General features: G+C 38.2%; 1 protein-coding gene across 10 annotated transcripts in view; it reads right to left on the minus strand.

The window, feature by feature from the left end:
- Nucleotides 1–2,063: 2,063 nt before the first annotated feature.
- Nucleotides 2,064–15,963, minus strand: part of GGNBP2 (gametogenetin binding protein 2) — a 31,268-nt gene continuing 17,368 nt past the window's right edge. For 3 of the 10 annotated variants that reach the window (XM_059669727.1, XM_059669726.1, XM_059669728.1), the window contains exons 6-15: nt 13,970–14,095; nt 13,770–13,883; nt 11,328–11,537; nt 10,091–10,265; nt 8,563–8,757; nt 5,996–6,143; nt 5,524–5,649; nt 5,293–5,441; nt 4,438–4,686; nt 2,064–2,702 (exon numbers count right to left, since the gene is read on the minus strand). In XM_059669727.1, coding sequence (XP_059525710.1) covers nt 2,499–2,702; nt 4,438–4,686; nt 5,293–5,441; nt 5,524–5,649; nt 5,996–6,143; nt 8,563–8,757; nt 10,091–10,265; nt 11,328–11,537; nt 13,770–13,883; nt 13,970–14,095 — 1,696 coding nt within the window. In that variant the 3' untranslated portion in view covers nt 2,064–2,498. Of the gene's footprint in view, nt 2,703–2,750; nt 3,688–4,360; nt 4,687–5,292; nt 5,442–5,523; nt 5,650–5,995; nt 6,144–8,562; nt 8,758–10,090; nt 10,266–11,327; nt 11,538–13,769; nt 13,884–13,969; nt 14,096–15,963 lie in introns of those variants that run through there. The other 7 variants (XM_059669734.1, XM_059669731.1, XM_059669730.1 and 4 more) reach the window with 6 other exon arrangements.

Consider the following 15,963-nt stretch of genomic DNA (forward strand, 5'->3'; position numbering starts at 1 on the left):
GCCCCCGGCGCAGGGAACTGTCCGTTCTATGGGTGAGGGCCTGCGCTGGAGGGTCCCGGGGTTATGTGGTCCAGCTTCCCAGGTGAGCTCTACCCTTGGGGCAGGGAAGCCGACGTGTGGCAGGAGTTTGCTCCAGGCCCGAGGATGCACGTACGTACCCTCGCCGCATGCTCAGTGTCCTTCCTGTTCCTGGGCCAAGGCCAGGAAGAGAAATTCAGGGCACTTAGGGTGACTCCAACGCCCTTCGAAACCAGCCGGTGGCTGATGGGTGACCTTGGGAAGGACTCTCAATCCTACTAACCAAGAAGTGATGGTTAAAAATGGAAACACCTCCAAGTACATGTGCACTGGGGGATTCTATCCCAATGGACTACTTCCAACTGCCCTAGACCTTCTCACTCTCATTGCAGCAAATATGTAGATGAAACCAATAGCTTTTATTGGGCATTTACGGTGTGACATGCACTTTTAAGCATTTTAAATATATTAATATGCAGAACAGCCCTATGAGATAGTACTTACTAATACTTTCATTTTTGAGATAACTAAACTTAGTTAAGACAGAAAGGGGTAAAGCGTGGTTTGGACCACAGAGGATGTGCTCCTAAAGTGCCTTCACTCCATTCTCCCTTTTGTCTCTTCCTGGGTTGTTGGTTTTGCTACTTAGGATATATTTCATCAAAGCACTGAAAGCTGCCTCACTTCTCCATTCTTTAAATATATATATATATATATATTTGATTTCAGAGAGGGAGAGAAACATCAATGCTGAGAGAGAACCATTGACTGGCTGCCTCCTGCACGCCCCCCACTGGGGATCAAGCCCACAACCCAGGCATGTACCCTTAACCGGAATCGAACCTGGGACCCTTCACTCCGAAGGCTGACGCCCAAACCAGCTAGGGCCATTTCTGCATCCTTAATATAGCCATCCTTCCAAAGAAAAGATGTATCCATCTAACTACTGGAATCCCTCTAATGCAAGCAATGGAATAAGCATGTGGCTAGCTTATTCATTCAACAAGCACTCATGTATCTGGCCAGCAGGGCAAAAATTAACACAAAACCAGCTCTTGCTTTTAGGGATCTCAAGAGGAAACTTGACTGCAACAGGTGGTGGAGAGGGGATTGGGACCAAAGCCAAGGGCTGTGGGAGGCCCTTGGTCAATCTTTATGGATTCCAGGATGAAAGCAACAGGATCAGAGAGGAATCATGACTCATTTTACCTCTGCCCCAATCCCTATACAACACTAAGATTTGAAAAGACAGCTCAAGAGGTGGATCAAAGAAATGCCACCAACTAAAAAATTAAATCTCATTAGGCTTCTGATGTTGTCCACTGAAATTTGATTAGAAATCTGATTACGCAGTAGAAAGACCATAAAATTCACTCCATCCCCATTGCACAGAGGTATTGGCAATCCCACCTGTATACTGCCCACCAAGTATTATCAACATGCAGACAACAAAGCTCTAAGCATATGTGTTTATTGAACGACTGACTCAACTTTTTAAATAGCAGCCAAATGCTAATCCTAGGGGAATCTCTCCTTCAGCATTCAGACAGCTTGTGAAAGCAGTGAACTGTAATGCCATAGTAACTTTATTGTTGAAAACCAAGTAAGAACATGCACTTACGAAGACCGCAATGTGCTTAGCTCTCAGTGCAGCCTTCTGATCCCAATTCTACCCACTGAATAATTACTTAATCAGGCAATCCTTGCTTGAAATTCTGCCAAATTTTGTTTTCATTCTTCTAGTTCAATATGAACCTCTGAAGTTAAGGTGCTTTGTGTTATGTGTAAGGAAACTTTAAATAATGGCAATTAAGTCTTATGAGGAAGTTAGATGCTGGCCAGTGTTAAAAGATAAATATATAAAAACAAAAGATTGGAAACTGCTTTTCTCGGCTGTCAATTCTAAAGTAAGAATTTTGTCAACAATCTGTCTCTATCCTCATTTGCTCTTATCCTCTCTAACATCAACACTGGCCAAGTACCAAGTCCACAAGTGGCAAATATTAAAATAGTGCCACACATTAAGCAGAAACATGTACACCAAATTTTACTGTGCATATTAATAAATATTCTTTATTTAAATTTTGCACATTGCGCTTTAACAGTACATCCAAACATTTCGCAAGTGGATGTCTACTTTGTAAAACCATATATTCAGCTCATTGTCATTTCTGTACAGAAGTATAAGTACAACATTACTTTTTGCCACTAAGTTGCTTTAGTAAGTCTCACAGGAAGAGAAACATTTAATGAAAGAGATGGCTTAAATCATATGGCAGGCCTGTGCAGCCACTAGAGACACAAGCCTAAAGAAAGAACAAACTAATGAGGTTACCTCCACCATCTCCCAAAACAAGAAAGAATCACATTGATTTAAGATAAAATTTTGCTGTAAGTCACTAAATTAAGAGGTTTTTTGAAAGAGAAGGCGCAGTAGTCATCTTGAGTGTTTCATTGAAAGACAGAGCTATTTTATTTATTTAATTTGCTCCAGCCGTTGTCAACCAGCCACTACAAATGGGCCTCTTGTGATCATTTAAGCGGCAGTATTTATTAAATTTCTCCTTCAGATGCTGTCGGTATTGTTCTCTATTGCTGTAGAAAGACTGGTTATTGGCCATAAATGACTGTATTTCATCTTGTGAGATAAAGATTTCCTCATCTGAAGTACATTCAGACTCATCCTGCAAATTAAAGGAATAATTAAGACTTTGATTTAAAGAATGCAAAATGTTATGCTGATGGAGGACAGCTAAATATTAAAAAGCAGTCTAGCGTTTTAGTTTCAATTCAGTAAAATAAAACCTTTAATTGGAATGTTTACAGAATAAGCATAATGTTATTCTGTCTTAGAAAGTACTAAATGAGAATAAAATTCAACTCAGTTTGATTTGGTTTGAAACTCTGGATCTAACATTTTTCCTAGAAGCCTATAATGAGCCTAGCTGATACCAACATATCTTCTTTCTGCCTTAAAAAAAATGACTAATTAGAGATGGTTACAGCTAAGTTACCAAATTTTAAATAACCAGACTTATCTCTAGTTGATTCTAAGCTGAAACCTTTATCTCTACAAATTAAGTAAAATATAACCTTTATTAACTTTGTTACACAGCAACAGCATCTAACTTTATAACCTTATGAAAAAGAAAAAACTAGTATTCTATAGAGCATTTGGTTCCATTAAGATCCTATAGAAAAGACACCACCCTTCTCCTTCCTTCCCCCTCCTCTAAGCCCCACACAAGCTATGCACTAGATCACTTGGAATCATGTATATATACCTCATTTCAAGTATCAAGAACTAGAATCAATTATAAAAGGTTTTCCATGTTCAGTTATGCTTTTATCATGCATGACCTAAAGGGAGTAACCTAAAAATATGGGCTTTTGTTCAGATTCTGGTCTGGAAGGGTGGCTACTATATAAATTGACACTCAGAAAGGTAATTTCCTTACAATAACCCTCCTCTTGAAGGAGGCAGATTCCTAGACATGATGCTAACTCTACCCTCATCTCCCAACTAGTTTCTTCTACCTTTGAGAGAAAGGAGAGCAGGGAAATGTACTTCTGAGTAGCTGCATAAACCATGAGTGGAAGAACAAAAATGAAGTCACCAAAACAATAATGAAATAATGCTCTTAATTTCCCCCACTTCCAACTTTAACCCTTTGCGGTCGTTTGTCTACTCTCAGCCACCAAAGCTTTTTTACCGTTCCGGTCGTATGTCTGCTCTCAGCCACCACAGCAAGGAACCGTACGAATCTTAACTCTATTCATTCATGTATCAGTTCATAATTTCTCTGAAAGCTCTTAAGTGTCTAAGCGACCTTGTCACGAACCAAAACATTGCCCCGACAAATCGGAGACATGGAAACTCAATATAAACAAACACGGTCGTTCCACACTCGCCATGCAAAACACGGTGGCGAGTCAGTCGCCTTTTGAGAGTGAAGAAATCGACAAGCTTCGGAGATACTTCGCAGAATTTCAAATAAAGCTTTACAAATTACGTTTAACTGTAATTAGGCATTCTTGCTTGTTAAGATATTTCAAAATAATACTCCAAAATGGCAAAAAGAAAGTTACCGAAAGTGTACTGCGAATCTGAAAGTAACGATGAAGAGTTTTATTTTGGCACCTTGAATACTGACTCTGACGTAGAAAGTGATAACGTTTGTAGTGATTCTACTAGTAGTGACGTAGTTCCAAAAAAGAATTAATAAATCTTGTTTATCCTTCATAATCTTGCATGTTATGTATCACTGCTCTTTCAATGGAAATTAATTCCAACCAGTACAGCACCCATGTCCAAATTTAATACAACCGCAAAGGGTTAAACCCTCAAAAATTCTGTCCACTCCCACATCTAGCCATGGGCAATCAGTTATCCACAATAAGACATCATGGTTTACTTACAAGGAGTTCAACTAAGCTCTTGGCACCTTTTCCGGAATCAGGACCAAATGACATTTCTGTAGGTTCTGCAAACTGTGGTACATTTTTTCTATGCTCAAACCAAGGCAGTGGCTGCCCACCCTTTTCAGAGCTACAACAGCTTTCAGGATGTGCATCTTTGGTCTTGTCACGGTGGAACACTGTGTGCACGGTATTTCCTGAGGTCTCTCGATTTCCTGGATCTGTAATACAGCTTCCAAGCTTTTGGATCTAAAACCATAGCAAAAAGATTTCCCAGGTAAGAAGGCAGTGATTAATAGCAAAAAGCCCCAATAGTGCATTAAATTTCTAAAAAGAATAATGAATAAAAGCAGCAGCTGAAATTTATTAAACACTGCATACTGGGCACTATGCTAACCCAGCAATATAATCTCATTTTATCTTCACACTAGAGGCCCAATGCACGGAATTCATGCAAGGGGCTCAGCCATCGCAGCCCTGGCTTCATCCGGAAGGTGTCGGCTATCCGGTCTAATTAGCATATTACGATTTTATTATTACAGAAGATAACTTAATCTGAGAGGGACCTTTTTCTTCATTTTACAGATGGAAAAGTATAATCAAGCAAGCTTTCAAAATATTATGAAAAGAATGAATTGGATTTATGACTTTCATGGATTGTTGGACAGATGACCACATCAGACACACACCCAAATCACAAGATAAGCAACCAATGGAACTGCATAAGATACTCATTCTTTAAAAAACAATAATAGTAAATCCTAGCAGCTAAGCTGCACACTTGCCACACCAAGGAAAAGAGGCTATTCCTCCCTCAACCGCAAAGGCTTCAGAATTGCAAGTTATGACACTAACATGTTCATCACATTTCAACATCTTGCTTTTCTTTTTCTTCTTTTTATTTTTTCCTTTGGTGTTGTTCTCTTCGGAATTTGCCCAACATTCAACACAACTATCACCATCATCCTCTTTGTCTTCACAGTGATGAACACAGGAGTCATCACCTGCAGAAATCAGTAATCTCTTATTTATGTGCTTAAATCAGCCATGTAGCAGAAATAATTGGGAAGCTTAATCTGAACCTACCGTGTTCGTCATGATTACAAATGCCTTCAGTGCAGGCAACATCTGAACCCTCCCGGGAACCTGTTTCACTCCCTTCCATGCTAGATGAATATCCACAATCACTACCATTACAGTGTGGAGATAAGCCTGAGAATTAATTAGGTGACAGTTACAATTAACATACCAATAAATATGTTAAGACAAAATGTGAACTATTTAAGACCATAGAAAATTTTCAAAATTAATGGTTTATTAAAAGTAGAAAGTAAATTAATAAAAACACAATTAGGGATTTACAATTTCTTGTTTTTATCAAATACTAACAAATCAAACACCATAAAGAAAAAGGAAATATTAAGTGTCTGACCAAAGGATACTCTTGGTACTATAAAGCAATTCTTGAATTCTAGGTTACAGCATTTCTAAAAGCTTACATTTAAAAGGAAAAAATAAACTTAAGAGTTAATTTTAAAAAGAAACTGTATTTACTTACCTTTCTTTATTTTAGGGGACCCCAAAAGATTGCCACTGCTAGGACAGGTACATGATGTATTTTCATTGGTAACAATTACTTCTACACAACTATTACCATCTTCAGTGCTGCCACAGGCTTTACAGCTGTTTTCTATGAAGTCTGTTTCCTTTAAGGATCAGCATTAAGAAAGTTTTAAAAAGGTTTACCCCATAATGGCTACACTTACATTAACTAATTAGATAAGTTATGAGGCTAACAATAAAAAAAACTACTCTCACAAAAAAATATTAATTCACTTCAAGACTCTGAACCAACTAAAAGCAAGTCGAGTTAATGGTTCCTTAGGTGAAAACTATTTTCATCGTAATACTAAGATGTAATCTGCTCTTTCACTGTATTGACACACTGATGATACAAAAGCAACAGTGGAAAAAGTTCCTGGGGCTTCAGCAACACAAATCAAGGCAGTGGCAACCAAAGTGTACTAATAGTCACTGTTTTCTTCACTTGTCAAGCACTCTCAGGAGACAGATATTTCACTTCTAAATGTCTTTGAAGCAATAAAAATATTAATTTTATTAAATATAAACCCATCAGTAAATGTCTTTTTAAGAGCCTGTGTGACAAATGGGAAGTACACTTGAAGCACTTTTGCTGAACACCAAAATATAATCACTATCTCAAGGAGAAGATACTTGTGCCAGTTTCAATTGAAAGCTAAATTAGTTGCTATTTTTCCTGGATCATCAATTTACTTGAAAGAAAGAATGAAGACAAAGTATGGTTACTCAAACCTTGGATATTAAAAGACATTTTATCAAAAATGAATCAAGTTAAAAAACAAAAATGAACTCAGCCCATCACTTCAAGGAAAACAATGAACAGTATTTGTTGTCAATGATAAAATTCACCAAACTTTCAAACTCAACCAGAATTCTGAAACTTGCATATGCAAGCACAATGAGCTTGAAGCTTCCCAATACTTAAAAATCTTTCTGATGAGATCAGCAGTGGTTTTAATGTGATTGATTATCTGGTATTATATAATGAAATGTCAATACCTGGGGAGATACTCAGTGAACCAGTATCTTTCTTTAAAAAAAAAAAAAAAAATTTATTGATTTCAGAGAGAGAGAGGGAAAGAGAGAGAAACATCAATGATGAGAATCATTGATCAGCTGCCTCCTGAATGCCCCCTACTGGGAATGAAGCCCAAAATCCAGGCATGTGCAGATTGGGAATGGAACCATTACCTCCTTATGTGTAAGTTGAAGCTTAACCACTAAGTCACACCGACTGGGCTGAACCGGTATCTTTCAAATAACCTTGCATTCTGTTGCAAAATCATGCATGAGTAAAAGATCTATTCAAAGTGCAAGATTTTCTTCATATGCTTCAACCAGCAAGAGAAAAACAGAATGAATGCAGAAGCAGATATGAGAATCCACCTGATTGATTCCTTTAAGCCAAATATTAGAGATTTGCAAAAATATAAAATAATGCCACCCATCTCACCTTTTCTTTTGAAAATAGTTAATTTTCAAAAAAATGTTATTCAGCCCTGGCCAAGGGGCTCAGCTGATTGAAGCATCAACCTATACACCAAAGGGTATAACAGGTTCAATTCCCAGTCAGGGCACACACCCAGGTTGTGGGTTTGATCCCAACAAATCAGGGAGCATATGGGAGGCAACCAATAGATGTTTCTCTCCCCCGCATCCCTTCCTCTCCTTCTAAAATCAATAAATACATCCTCGGGTGAGGATAAAAAGAAAAAAAGATGTTATTTATGTTAACACACAATGAAATTATTTTTAAAAGAACCAATAATTTAAAATTTTTCCATTTCAATTTCTAATACTGTAATATTGACAGATACAATCTACATAAACAAAAGATTATGGGCACCTTAATTTTTAAGAATGCAAACAGGTCCTAAGACCAAAAAGTTGAGAACTGCTCTAGGTCATGTTCGGAGTTAACTTTTTTTAAAAATATATTTTTATTGATTTCAGAGAGGAAGAAAGAGATAGAAAATGATGAGAGAATCATTGATCAGCTGCCTCCCACACCCCCCAAACTGGGGATCAAGCCTGCAATCCAGGCATATGCCCTGACTGGGAATCAAACCATGACCTCCTGGAGTTAACTTTGATCTAACAGTATACCAAGGTCAGGGAAAAGATAGCCAGTTTGACTCAGTTGATAGAGCCTCAGCCTGTGGACCAAAGGGTCCCAGGTTCGATTCCAGTCAAGGGCATGTACCGCGATTGCAGGCTCCTCCCAGCTCGGGTCCTGGTCAGGGCTCATGCAGTAGGCAACCAATTGATGTGTTTCTCTCACATCGATATCTCTGTCTTTCCCTCTCCAACTCTCTCTAAAAATCAATGAAAAAATATTCTCGGATGAGGATTAAAAAGAAAACCATCTTTATAAAACAAACACATGACTAAAAAATGTGGCTTATACAGATTATAACAGGAAAAAAGGCAGGAGCTCACATTCTGGAAAAAGGATAGTGAAAATGCCAAAATCTAGCAAAAAGCAATACAATGTATTCATGAGTCAATATTAAGGAATACTACCTTCTCTTGGCTTACTTCCTTTTCCTCTGCTGTTTGGAGGGGAGTAGGAATGTCACATACACATTTATTTTTTCGTCTATTTTTCCGTTTTTGGCGTTTCTTTTCTTGCTTGAGTTCTCTTACTCGTTCCTCCTCTGAAAATTCTTCACAAAGTTGTTCCAATCGGCTAATCCCTTGTACTTTTTCCACGGTCATCTATTACAAAAACAAAAGTTGAAAGTGAATCACTGTGGTCAAAACTTCCTTTATTTTCCATGAACATTCTCATTTGTTAATTTTAAATGATACCACAAACACAGAAACTGATTATTTCATGCTGCAATTCTGTCAGTAATCCCCACAAAGAATTTCAAATATTAATACCTTAAGTGATGACAGTCTTAAAATCTACACAGGAAGTGAATATACAACTAATCCCTATGGGAAAGGCAGACTTACACACACCAGCATATTCTAATTTCTGAATTTTTTTTCCCTATTTCAGAATTTTAACACAGCAAATTAAGCATTCATTTGGTCACATAATAAGAAGACTATTTAATATTTAACCCCATTAGATGATCTAGTTATTGAAGACATGAACATACAAGGAGAAAAGGAGTAAGAAATCTATTCAGCAAGAACTAGTACAAATCTCCTGACTGCCTAGAACAGTGCTTTAAGGTCATGATAGGCTTCTGAAAAAAGCGTTTGTAGCTTTCATACCATTTTCAGAAGGGACTGGTGAATCAAAGAAAGGATTATAATCATGTCCTACACCAGTGATGGCGAACCTATGACACGCATGTCAGAGGTGACACGCGAACTCATTTTTTTGGTTGATTTTTCTTTGTTAAATGGCATTTAAATATATAAAATAAATATCAAAAATATAAGTCTTTGTTTTACTATGGTTGCAAATATCAAAAAATTTCTATATGTGACACGGCACCAGAGTTATGTTAGGGTTTTTCAAAATGCTGACACGCCGAGCTCAAAAGTTTGGCCATCACTGTACTACACTATAACAAAATATTCACTAGCCAAAAATGTATGTTCTATAGTGTTTAACTGAAAAAAAGGTTACCAAATCACAAGCACTGAACCCAATACCAACATTATAAAGAGCCTTGTGTACTAAGACGTAGTTCTTATATCATGGCATTTTGACAGCATTTACTTCATATTATTGGACATCAGCAAGCATACTGGGTCTCATTAAAGGCTTCTAATTTTGTTTCTTATTTTTGAGCTGCTTTTAACTTTTCATTAGTTATGCTTCATGGCAGCATCTTGTTAAATAATAACCAACTTCAGTTTTCTACTCTGAGAAAATCTACAAAGCCAAGGCAGGCAAAACAAAGAAAAACCCACAAACTTCTTCTAAATTCCAGTTCCCCAGGAAACTTCTTCCCTAACCCCCTAAAAGACAGGACATTGTATCAATGGATTACAGCCCTCTGAGGCAAGGTGAGCCTGATGGCTTACACTAAGAGTCAGTCCAATAACTTAAGCAACCTTGGACACTGAAGTAGCCCATTGTTCTTACCTCAAAACTCTTACGTAAAGCATCAACACCAAGATAAAAAAGCATCTGCCACGTCTGCTCTTCTGCTCGTAGTTTTTGCCATATCCGATGCAGTCTTTCATAAAGATGAATTCCCAAGCAGGTCAGAACTTCTTCTTGAGCTATATCTATTGTCTTAGCATGCCTTTCTCTTCGCCTATAAAGGAGAATAAATTATACATAACTCCTTCCATTGGAACAGTAAAAGCTGAATAACACACCTGCAAGTTCAGATTTTAAACACAATCTTCCTACCTATTAACCTAATAACAACAAGACAGTTATACATTCAAATTCAATTAATGCATAAACACACAAGCACACATGTATATAAAAAATGAGAAATATACATGCAGGTAGAGCTCAGTCCTAATATTGCTAAAAATAAGGTAATTCAGGAACTGGCCCTAAATAGATGGTTTTGGGGCACAGAGAAGTCACACATACAAGTGTCCAGCTCATGGTAGGCATGACAGTTACTCTAACCTTCCAATTACAGCCAATGTCTATTTGGGCTTTGTTTCTTTTTTGAGGGTGAATGGAGAAAGGCAATGCCAAAGTGACTCAATCATGGGCAAAAGCCCTCTAAGCCAGTCTTCGGAAGTGTTCACAGAACTTCAGAGATAAAAGAGTATTTGTATTCTAAATGCCTAACAGAACGTAGGCACTCAAATGAAAGTTGATACACAAAACACAAACAAATGGGTTCCATTTATTCTATAAACAACTTTTCCTGATATTTCACAACAAAGCCACAGATAAAATTTTAGGTTCCTATATAACTTAATAGTAATATACACAGTTCATGAATTACATTAATAAAGTACTTCATAACCCCCTGCTGCAAAGGCCTGACTTCCTATGCAAAAACCATCATTATAAACAACATTTAAATATGAAAATGCATGGATGAAGGAGGAAAACTATCCCTTCTAATCATTTTCAAATGAAAATGATCATCTATAATAATGAAAGCCAAAAAAAAAGTCTGCCTACTTCAAGCAACAAGGAGCAAAGGACTGAACCAAACACCACAGAACACATTCTCCCTATTTTTACTTAGTAAATTAAGAAATGCATATTTTAAAGAAAGCAAATTTTTACAGGCACACTTTAATTTATACATATTATATGTACTGATGCAGAAGGTGATGAAAATAAACTTTCAGTAATAAAATGAAGCAAAGCGCTAGATAGCCCATTCTAGCAAATTACATACTCATACCCTCCTGCGAACTCTGGCTCAGCACGACCCAAAAGATGTGCAATGAAGTCCGTTTCACAGCAAACATGTATGTGTCGTTCATGTGGACAGCACCGCAAACCTTCATAAAGTGCAGCACAATAGCCCTTCTCTTTGCTGCAATCAAGTTCACCAATAAGGATATTGTATGCTCGGAGGACTTTATTTTTGCAATCAGTGCAAAACCTGTTGAAAAGAAAAACCTCAAAATTAAGAACTGGCTGTGTAATTATTTCATGAGGGATATAACAGTGTACTAGACAATGACACAGACCTAACAGTATTTTTAAAAAATTAATCCTCACCTGAGAATATTTCCCCCATTGAATTTTAGAGTGGAAGGGAGGGGGAGAGACAGAGAGAAACATCGATGTGAAAGATACTCATCGATTGGTTGGTGCCTCAACCAGGGCTGGAGATCGAGCCTGCAACCGGGGTACATGCCCTTGACTGGAATCAAACCTGTGACCCTTCAGTCCACAGGCTAATGCTCTAACCACTGAGCAAAACAGGCAAGGGCTGCACAGCATGTTTTTAAAAAGCCTCCTTACACAATGGACAACACATACATGTAAGGTAAATACAAATTTAGATATTACATGAGTATAGCTAGAGCTCCATTTGCCTAACTCAAGTTCATTCTTAAAGAACCCTTTTGTGCCCTGGTCAGTGTGGCTAACAGTTGGTTGAGAGTCATCCCATGCACCAAAAGGTTGCTGGTTTGATTACGAGTCAGGGGATATGCCTAAGTTACGGGCTTGATCCCGGTGGGGAACGAGCAACATTCCGCTATCAATGTTTCTCTCTCTCGCTCTCCTTCCTCTTTAAAAATCATCAAATATTATGTGTGTGTGTGTGTGTGTGTGTGTGTGTGTAAAAAGAAGCCTTCTGCAATTCCCATAACGAGAATTCAAACTTCCTCTGTGTTCCTCTGATTTGATTTACTCTTCTTACTATAGTATTTACCCTTACGCTGCCATGCATTAGTTTGATACACACATCTTTCTGGCCCAATAGTAAATAACTGTTTCCTGAAATGAGTACATGTTAAACTAGAAGTTCTAAGCCCACTTGGTAAACAGAGGTAATAGCGTTGACAAGTAAAACTAAAAAATTAACTCAAAATGGGTTAAAAACCTAAACATTAAGACCTGAAACTATAAAACTCCTAGAAGAAAACAAAGGGGAGAAAAATTTCATTGACAATGGAAGAGGCATAATTTATTAGATACTAGAGGCCCAGTGCATGAATTTGTGCACAGGTGAGGTCTGGCCAGCGCTGCCCCAATCAGCAGATTGGGCCGGGCCTGTCAGGAGGAGATGGCAGGATGTTGGCCGGCCGCCCCACCCCGGCCCCACCCCGATTGGGCCCGATCAGGGCCTGGCCAGCTGTGGGGAGGGGCCACGGGCCACCTATCAGGGTGGTGGGGACTGATAGGGGATGGGGCTGGCCGTGGAGAAGGGCTATGGGGTGGGGGGAGCCGAGAGGGGGCCAGCGGCCTGGGGGAGGGGCCGTGGGTAGGTAGCCAGCTGGCCCCACCCCTGATTTGGGGGGGCGATCTGGGCGGAGGTGGCTGGGGGGAGGGGCCGCAGGCCGATCAGAATGGTGGGGGCCCATCGGGGGCGGGGCCAGCCCAGGTGAGGGGCTACAGGAGGTTGGCCGGCTGCCCCATCCTCAATCTAGGTGGGAGAGGCCAATCAGGGGCCGCGGGAGATTGGCTGCCGGCCCCGGCCGCCCCCCCCCATCAGCCGGGGCCACAGTGGGCGTCATAGCAACCAGTCATTACAGTGTTAAGGTCGCTGGCTTTTTATATATATAGATGACATCAATTCCCCCCAAGAACGCCATCTCTAAATAGCTCCCTCACCAGTTTCCTTTCCTACTGCACTCTTTCTCCCCTCCCTGCAAATTTCCAAACGTTATTGACACTTAAGTAGCATTCTAAAAAATCTGTACTTTTATAGTACATGAAGCACAGAAATTCCAACTCTATTTTTGTTTTGACAAAAAATTTATAGAATATTATAGAAGAAAATATAGAAAAAGTTCAAAATATTACTAAATTAAAGCAGCTAATTTAACTTTAATTTTGAAAATGACATCATGAAATGCTTCTGTTATAAAAACAAAGAGTAGAGTTTCTAAATTAAGTACACTTTACTCAATTCAATCATTTTGCTTCTTGAAAGGCTGACAGGGAACTAAGATAAAAATTACCCCTCAAAAAGGAGATGGTGGCTAAACACGAAAGCTAACACAGATTCATCCCATAAAAGAATTGTCTACCTTAACGGTAAGCTCTGCCTAGGGCCAGGTATTAATGGAAAGGCTGGAGTACTATTACATGGAGGTCGGTGACTACTCTGGATGACAGCTAAGACACCTTCCAACTATACGATCATGACCTTTACACTTACCTGTGTTTTCGCAGATATGTTTCTAGTGTTTCTAAAAGACAACTAGAGTCAATTAAAACTACTTCATCTCTGCATTCTTGGGACATTAGTTCCCATACGTCCATCCAACAACCTCTGCAGAAAGAAAAAAATATTAATAAGAAGGAGAAATACATAAGGGTAAAAAAAAAAAAGCAGAGTAAAGTATTGCTTGATTTTACCTGGCTGTTCCCTGGAAAGGTCCATAATGCAAAATGATCCTACACTTGCTGTCCTTCCTGTGGTCTTCACTACTTCTCTTATCTGTACTTAACTTCTCTGAACTGACACTGCTACTGCTCCCTTCACTGTAGTACAGTATAGTACAAAGCTTAGTGACACTGAGATTATCTGAAGGAATAATTTCTATAGTCTATATTAAAATCATGAACTTTTTAATACATTAAAATATTAAATGAGTTTGAAAATTTGTATATATCACTGTATATTCCTTTTAACCATATTAAAATGTTAAACATGTGTTTATATCTTTACATAAAAACTCCTGCTCAGCTATTAAAGTTTACCTGATACAATTTAACATTTACATTTATCAAGGTAGTAACTGGTTAATATACTAAGCATTTTATGAGTAAATGTACTTGGAATGTTTTAAAGTGAAAAGGCCTGAAAAAATTTATATTCTCACCTATAAACATAGATCAATATTCCACAAATTGAAAATTATAACAAGTTTTGATCCACTCAATGTAATTTTGTAGCTAGTCCATGCAACAAAATGTTTATCTACCTTCACATTTAAGCTGGGAAAGTCACAGGTTAATCTAATTATAGTAAATAAATTTTTATAGTTACTAAAATAAAAATAGCATACTAAGATACTTTAAACAGCCTAAATTAGTAATAAGTACTATACAAATAATTTTTCTTAAACTTAGACTCTCCTCCACGGGTTTCAATGTGGTGCTGTCATGCATTTTGCTTAACTGCAGTATGCATTCCAAGAGAAATGTATGTGTATATTCCATTCAATGATAGTCTTAATTTTTCATAATTCTGAATAACTGGCTCCCTGTTCTTCTGCAGGTCCTCACTACAGTCCTTGCTTTGGGTGCTTGAGATGAAAAAACCTCAGAATCTTTACTTAACCTACTCTATATAGCTAAGTAGGTATTTTTCAACCACCTGCCCATGTAAGGCCATACATATAATTCAGCTCCCTATTCCCTCTCATAAGGGCTCAGGTCAAGGTTCAGTGCTCCTTATTTTTTAAACATAACCTCAACTCCTGCTCTGCCTCCCATATGACATCCTTCTTCTCTCAACTCCCATATTTCCTTTTTCTAATTATGCTTGAGTGATCCATAATCTCCTAAAACTAAATAACTCTTGAACTCAAGTTCTCATAATTGAGGAAAACATTCATGAAATCAGTGCTACCGAATGACTATTCTATAAATATGTAAACGCGTTATTCTTAAAAAAGGTTTTTAAAAGATTACAGCTCAAATAAAGATTTTATCCATAATCTCTCTAGACCAAATGTTTTTATATCAATCCTTCCTTGCAAAATGAAACTTTTTGAAAAAGTCTTTCCACTTCCTTGTTCTACTCCTATACTTTCCAATCACAGCTTAATCCATTACAACCTTACAGTGCATTCACTTTTTTACCCATTCCAATCTGGATTCTGCTTCCCCTCAATCACAGAGCTGCTCATCAAGATCACCAATGTCGTCAGCTTAACTCTCTGGCCATTCTTTCTCAAGTTTTCTTACTGACTTTTCTACTACTATATTGAATCCTCGGCGTTCTTTCCTCTTAGTCTACTCTTCCTCTTGGTGATTTTATATCTCATTCTCTAAGGTAACCTCTGATCATCAGCCAGAGGCCTATAACTCTGGCCTAGACCTTTCTTTCAAATCTCAAACTCACTCCCAGACAAAAAAAATGGGTTTACCTGCATGGTTATGAGAAAACTCTCAGGAAGACTAAATTGGATTGTTGCAATTGGTTAGGCTGAAACCTAATTGAATGGATTATACTTTCCCTGGATAAAGTCTAAACAGAAAAGGGGAGGGGTGAAAACATTGGAAATATATAAATGGACAATCATCTATATATATAAAAGCCTAAGTGACCGGAACCACTGGAATGACTGGTTGCTATGACATGCAATGACCACCAGGGGGCAGACGCTCAACACAGGAGCTGC

Source organism: Myotis daubentonii, chromosome 16, assembly GCF_963259705.1.
Source record: "Myotis daubentonii chromosome 16, mMyoDau2.1, whole genome shotgun sequence".
NCBI lineage: Eukaryota > Metazoa > Chordata > Mammalia > Chiroptera > Vespertilionidae > Myotis > Myotis daubentonii.